At 31.3% G+C, this 7,583-nt stretch overlaps 1 protein-coding gene across 2 annotated transcripts; it reads right to left on the bottom strand.

Moving 5' to 3' along the window:
* Positions 1–2,967: 2,967 nt before the first annotated feature.
* LOC115979760 (bidirectional sugar transporter SWEET16-like) lies at positions 2,968–7,320 on the bottom strand. 2 transcript variants are annotated; one of them, XM_031101820.1, is made up of 6 exons: positions 7,193–7,320; positions 6,989–7,025; positions 5,916–6,126; positions 5,168–5,332; positions 4,712–4,831; positions 2,968–3,458 (listed from the first exon to the last, which is right to left on the bottom strand). In XM_031101820.1, the coding sequence occupies exons 1-6, from the start codon at positions 7,224–7,226 to the stop codon at positions 3,261–3,263; spliced, it is 765 nt and encodes a 254-aa protein (XP_030957680.1). In that variant the 5' UTR covers positions 7,227–7,320; the 3' UTR covers positions 2,968–3,260. The 2 variants fall into 2 exon arrangements, with proteins under 2 accessions (XP_030957680.1, XP_030957681.1); XM_031101821.1 differs by lacking the exon at positions 5,168–5,332.
* Between the last annotated feature and the right edge of the window lie 263 nt (positions 7,321–7,583).

Below are 7,583 nucleotides of genomic sequence, written 5' to 3'. Positions count from 1 at the left end.
GTGCGCCCTACATCCAAAACTATTTTAGGACCTATTTTGCACGACTTATTAAGAGATTTAGAAATTTTGTTCCATATAATTCAACAAATAAAACCTAAACCAACATATCATCAATCAGTGATTTTAGAGCATTAATAGAAGAATCAAGATGGTCTTGTTGTTGTCATAGAATGAATTAGTGTTGAAGCCATAGAGCCATCCTAGTGCTACTGTAACCATCAAATTTTCAAGCTGGTCTTGAGGGTCAAAAACGTGGTTCGTGGAAGGTTTTCAAAATGGAAAAGTCTATGCGGCGTGGAGCTAATTATAAGGTCATATCAGTAAATTTCCCACTAGGTACTAGGATCATAGGCAGATTGTAAAATTCAATTTTTATACTGAATTCCTTCTTGGGGTTTTGGAACCCTAGTAGGGGTTTTTCCTTTGAATGCATCTGTTGGATTTCTACTTGATCACCAATATCATGTGTTATTTGTTTAATTGTGTGTGTGTTTTTTTTTTTTTTTAATTCCACAATAAAATCAAATATGGGGTCTAAATTTTACTTCCTCCTTATTAGTTAATTAATACAACTGGGTCTTTGCTATCCGATGCCTAAATTCCAAAACTTGTATCTCACCAAAATTTAAAATTTCATAACTTTAAATTAGTCTAAAACCCATTTGGCATGACATGATTCCATATTTTTGAAGTAAGGGTGCGGTATTAAAATTAGTTAAACAAAGTTTTCAATATTGTATTGGAGATCATTTCGACTTGAACATGGAAATGGATATATAAAATTTTAGGGTTGCGCTTATATATATATATATATATATGTGTGTGTGTGTGTGTAAAAATTAAAATCCACATATTTTATAAGGTAAGACAAACATGCACCAAATACATTCACAATGCATGCCCAACATTGAACATATATAAGGTAGTTTCTCTCAATGTTGTTTTAATTGAAATTTTCAGCCATGAAGCCTTTGATAATTTGTATCACTTAATTTCTTGGCCACTTCCGATAATGAATGCATGATCCGTGGAGAAACAAAGTTGATATCCACCTATGCACTAGATTTTTATTTCTTAGATCTTCCTTAAGCCTCTAGCATAGTCCCTCCACCCTATCTTCCAAATTTCATCACTTCCTACCACCACCTACATTGGATCAAGGGTCCTGCTAGGTTGGTACTATGATGGTTTATAGTGCTTCCGACTGGAAGAGACAACCTCCAGAACCTGTCGTCAATAATATGAGAAAAAATATGGGGAACAAAACTCTGTGCCAAGAAATAAAATACAAGAATAATTATAACAATTAGGCTAATGTCGTTTACCAAAAAAAAAATTTTAGGCTAATGTCTGCCATATTGATAACAAATTATGAATCAACAGGTCTTATAGATTTCATCATTGAGATTGTTTTTAAATATAATAATGAGATTTTAGTGAAGTGAGTGACTACTTGATGGCACTAGAGTGGATTCTAAAATTTTTTTTTTTTTTAATCTTTTGGTTTGTTTGTTTGTTTACTCGTACAAATCACCACTTCGTCAGTAAAATAATTTATTCATTATAATATATATGTCCAATACATGCTCGAAAGTATGCACTACCTTATTTAATGTTTGAGAGGTGGATCCTTGCGTCAATAAAGATAACATTGATTATCTTCACAGTCGTCCTACCATGGAATGGTTTCCACCTATTAATTAGTCAGCAACAAGGCACTTTAACAACTTGGTCATTGATTTTTTTTTTTTTTTTTTTCCCACCAGTTGAAAAAGAAAAACCCAAAAGGATTAGTGTGTCCTATTTATATTTAAAATATTAAGGACAGCTTAAAAGGCCACCCTAATCCTTTAGTTTTTAATTCTTCATAAATTCACATTGCAATATTCTATAATTTAGAAAAGTTTGTGCTACATATATATCACCACAGAAATTTTGGTGTTCAGCAGATGCCAAAATCACAATTTTTTATTTAGATACCAAAGCCACAATTAAGAATACTGAAAATGTTAGGGTTTTAGATCCCAGTTAAGTCAGATTTTATCAAGTCTCTAGCTAATTAATTAAAGTGATTAATTATGCAATAGATCTAATTTAAACAAACATCACACACTCGCAAATGATATAAATACCAACAATGATGAGCCAGGAAAACTTTTGAAACTGTGGTTCCAAAGTAAACAAACTCTCCAATTTGCAACTAGGGAGGATTTAACCTAAAAAAATCCTCAAGGAAACATTTCACTAATAGAATAGAAATTTGTATAATAAATTTAAATACTTGAGCGACAACATGCAGTTCCAAATCCACAAGCTCTTTCACTGTGAAACTGTAGCACACAAACTCTCCAATTATCATCAACTATAATTGACTTGATGCAGCAACTTTAGTTTATAACAAGATCTTTTGTTTTTACAAGGTCTCTAGTTGTACCTCCAAACGGGTTTGGTAAATCTCCAAATTTGCGTACAAGACACTACCCTCTTGAATGTGTAAAAACGTGCTCTAGGGTTTTCATTTAAATATCCTTAAGTTCCATCAAAACCCTAGATCCCATGGCTAAGAAAGAAAGTGAAATCCTAATCGGTCGAGATGTGCATCTTGATCGGTCAAGATAAGTGAGTCTTTTTTTTTGCACTTATCTTTTCTTGATTTCTTGAGTCTCCATTTGTGCAAGACTTCATTTGTCTTATTTCAGAATATTTCTAGACTAGACCACTAAACAAAACTAAGTTCTAAAGGTTACAATTTGTTCATGGTTGCCAACCTAAAAATATAGACTTTATAGAAAACAATGCTCAATAAATTAGCAACTCTCTCAAAAATTTAAATTGTTTAGAAATTGTGCATTTATGCACTTAATTATTATCCTAACACTCTTGTATATATGGATCTAGAATCTCCTTAATAAGTAAGATTCAACATTTGAGATTTTTAACTTTCAAATGAGAAGTAGAATAGAGACACGATTCAAACGTAGAACCACATATTATGATTTTGTGATAAATTACCAATTCTCCTTAAGTTGGTAAAAAATGGCAAATTTAATCACTTAAAAATTATTCTAACAAAACTGAAGACTTAAAAAAACAATTTAACAAATTATAACAAACCGGAAAAAAAGAAAAAAGAAAAAAAAGACATTCTTCAAAATCAAGGGTGATGCCCTTGTCCCATTTTAGCATTATCTTCATGGCCTCAAGTAGAGTGGACAGACACAGAAACAATCTTGGTGACTTTTGGGTTTTTGTATTGCCTTTTAACATGCTGCTTTGGTTTGCTCATTCCATGGATTGACCACTTCATCATTCACTCGTATCTCAATGACTCCTTTGACAATTTGGGTAGGGCCTTCTTCTATTATCACATTTGTTGATTTTTCTAACATCTTTGACTTGTAGAATGAGTAGAGGATTAACTGGACTGAGCCCAACAGAAAGCCTAATACATTTGGCACCTGAAATAAATTTTTGATTAATTTTTTTTTAATATGCTGAGAAATCAAACATTAAGTAGTTGCATACCACTTTTGGTAAGAATGTATGTAAAACCAAGCACAATAAATAAATAAATAAATATATATATATATATATATATATATATGTATGTATCGACTTGTCATAGAATTGCGAAATTAAAACCTGTGAGTTGAGCTTTCATTTACCTACTCTTCCAGTTTCTTGCGAAAAGGTACTTCTAAAATTTTCATTTTTGCGTTGTTCCTTGTTTTGTAAGATTACAGAAGTCGGATTTTTATTTTTTTTGCATTTCATTTGCATGGCTTTGAAGGTCACATTGGATTCACGTATAATCTAAAGGTGGTACAAGTATTTTAAAACCAATATTTTTGGGGCCATCTACGGTATGATTTGCATTCCAAGTATGCAGGTAAGTAAAAGTGTTAAGTATGCCACATAAGCACATTCGTGTTACATGGCATGCCACATACGCAGGTTGGTAGAAGGGTTTTTAATTTTTTAAATAAGCTTGGATTTAAACTTCACCTACTCAAACGGTTAAACCCATTAGGATTTGGGAAGGGTTTGAGTTTTCTATCCTACATATTCAAATCCAGCGTGATTGTGTATTTGAAATTTTGAACAAGTAGAATGATTCCGTTACTCATTTTGTTTCACAAAAAAATATATATATAATTTTATAATAAAAGAAATTGTGTCTCTCTTTCTTCTCAAAAAAAATAATAATAATAATAAATTTGGTATAAAAATGCTTATTAATGCTTAAATGTTGCTAAATAATATTATAAATCTTCAATTTTACCTTAATTTTCAATAATCCTATCCATTTTAACCCAACTCATGATAACATAATAAGCAAATAGGTTTAGGAGGGGTTTGGGTTTTTTCAAATATAAATGGAATGGTTCAATGGTTGAGAGAATTCTTAAAATTTAATAGGGTTTAGTAAGGTTATAGTATGTAAAACATTTAGAGAATTTAAGCTTAGCTTTTTTTTCCCAGCTCAAACCCGACTTATTACCCATTCCTTAAATAAAAGAGATCCCACTTTCGACTATTAAACTGCATGACTTTTTTGTTTTAAAAAATATATATATATATATATATATATCTATAGGAATTGGATTAGTTTGTAACTTTACACGTTTTAAATTAGGATTCAATTGGAGCTTGAGGAGTTTGCACTTTTATATTGCACATTTTTATTTCGTATAAGGTCAAGAAAAGTTACCCCGACAAAGATGTCCTTGATGAGCATGGAATAAATGCCCCAGACACAAGCATTGAGAAATACGCAAAATGAAAGCGAAAACGGCATATACTCTACGCTCTTAGTCTTTATCACTGTTTTCTTCACACATAAACAAAACAATAAAAAAGAGATTAATCAGTATCAACTATAAGATATAAAATACCCTATGCTTGCAAGTTGCCAAATCAAAGTATATATATATTCCAAAACATTAAAAAAAAAAAAAAACAACTGATATGATAGATGCGGACTACACTACCTACTACCATGGTGAGAAGAGAGGTCAATGGTGACACTTGAAACATTGTCACTTAGCATTTTTTTCATCAAATGCTTGTGGACCATATTACTCGCTAAAGATTGTAGAAAATTTTAACGTAAACATTTTTAGTGAAGTAATTATAAATTACATGTTTAATGAGTGAAGAAGCTCACCATGGATGATAGAGGTGCTGCATACATGGCAATGCTTATTCCAGCACTTATAATTCCGACAAAGGTAAGTTTCTTGCTTGCACCATGGATTACTAGATGCGTTATTGCAATTACCAACAAAGGAAAAGCGACATTTAAGACGACCACCATATATACTGTCTTAATCTGAAGAGAGAAATTGATAACATGCATAATATTATTACTTAATTGACTTTTGATAGAGATTGTAAAGCGAGTATTATAAGCAAATTAGTCTCTCTTTTTTTTTAATCATCAGCTGAAATAATAATTTAACTTAATAATTATTAAAAAGGGCATTCATAATATCATTAAAATTGGTCTAAAAAATACCTAATATTTTGCAGAATATAAGTTAGAAGAAAAATATTGGTTTATTTAAATTGGTAGTGCAATCTTAGAAACATTTTAGATTTATTAGGATTTTGGATAAATTACTCTCAAATAAATTAATTAAGCAAAGCAGTATCATTTTGATCATAATCTTAATTAAAAAAAAAAATCATATTGTGAAACCTGGCACACTCCTAGGCCTTCCTCACTTCAAGAGTGCATTTTAATTGTATACTATTAGATTAGATTAGATTCTAAAGTATACCTACTTAATTATGAGCACAAAACAATTAAGAATGCAAAGGGTGTGATGCAGGGGAATTATATACTCTGCATATATAACTGTAAAGTGCAAAAACATGTATGTGAAAAACAAAGAGATTAGTCAATATATCACCTTCTTATCCTTAGGAGCAAAGATGAGAAAAAGAGTCACAAAGATAATCTGTAAAATGGTTCCTACGCCATTGACTGTTACAAGAAGCAATCCACCTGGTTTAAGAAGTCCATAGAAAGTCCACAAACATGTGTTCAATAGTGTACAGATATATGGAATTCCATTGTAACTCTCAGTCGATCTCTTCTTCACAACCCACCAAAAAGTCTTTCTACAAGAAGAAAAAAAATATAATTATTTTAATGTTGCCACATAGGCTTCACTTGTTTCTTTTTCTCTCTCTCTGTCTCTCTTTGTTCTTTTTTTCTTTTTCTTTTTTCTTATAGAAAAGTAGGGAAAGTGAGGAGGTGGGGTTCCAACCCTAAACATCCAGCACCTCAAAGGATGCTGATACTACTAAACTATCAAGTCGAACCCCAACTTCACTAGCAATAATTTTCTGAATCTTATAAATTTGTTAACCAATTTGAAACTCATCATTGTTGATATGTGGAAAAAGCTTGATAGTGAGTGTATGTGTGTCTCCCTCTAATTAAATTCAAACACTTGATTCATTCATAAATGAAGTACAAATGATGTTATCTTTTACAAGGAAAATTGAATTCAATATTGTATCAATGTGTTTGAATTTAATCGAAACCCTAATGTAATAACCAAATTGTATTTAAGTTTTACAATTTGTTTTAAAATCAAAAGTAATAAAACAGAGGTTACTTAGTGCGCTACAAGAACACATTTAATTGGAAAACCTAATGTATATTTTGACAAAATAGTATTACTATTTTGTTTTAAAAGCAAAAGCAATAAAAGATAGGTTACTTATTGTTCTACAAGATGTAAGTCCAAATATTGCTTGTAACAAGTATAGAAAGTTTTTTAAACATTTGTTATAATGAGTAACCAGGGGTCTTTGTTGCAACCCTCCATCTCAAACATCAAAGTCTACTCTATATATATACCTATAAAAGCATTGTATATTATTTCACTTCTAATATGAAAACTTAAAGCAATTACATTGGAGAAGCAATTCCTATATAAATCTAGTTAAGTGCTCAAAGAAATAACCGTCTTACATTGGAGAAGCATAAAGCAGTATAGCAGTTATATTGCCTGCAAATAAATAACAATAAAAATATAAAACACAGAGTAATTGCTTACTAGAAGAAATTGAAAACAAAAGAAAAAATGGGGCATGGGACTGAGAATCCAAGAATTTTTTTTTTTAAAGTTTTTGTAAGAGAGAGAGAGAGAGAGAGAGAGAGAGAGAATAAGCTAACCAATAATGCCAATGATGAAGCTCAAGCAAGCCATGGAAGGAGTATGAAGAGGGAGTTGTTGGAGGAAAGAAGAGGTAGTGATGGGCTTTTAATTGTGAAGGAGAGAAGAAATCGTGGACGTCTGAAGTAGAAGATGGTGGGTTTGTTATAACATTTGCTATATATATATAGATGCTCTAATGTGTACAAGTTCACATACATGTTTTCTATTCACACGTAAAAGTTTATTGGGGGAAGGAGAACCTTGCGTAGTGCATCAAAGGGCCTTTAACTTTTCCAGGACCCAAACTCAACCAAAGGGAGAACTAAACCATGGTCTATTATCATTTTGTTGTGGCAGAGAGACATCTAGGGACTTCATCAAGAGTCCATTGATATACATAGGATATTC

The sequence above is a fragment of the Quercus lobata genome, chromosome 3 (genome assembly GCF_001633185.2).
Source record: "Quercus lobata isolate SW786 chromosome 3, ValleyOak3.0 Primary Assembly, whole genome shotgun sequence".
Taxonomy (NCBI): domain Eukaryota; kingdom Viridiplantae; phylum Streptophyta; class Magnoliopsida; order Fagales; family Fagaceae; genus Quercus; species Quercus lobata.
Note: the sequence above shows the minus strand (reverse complement) of the source record. Positions and strands in the feature narration are given on the sequence as shown.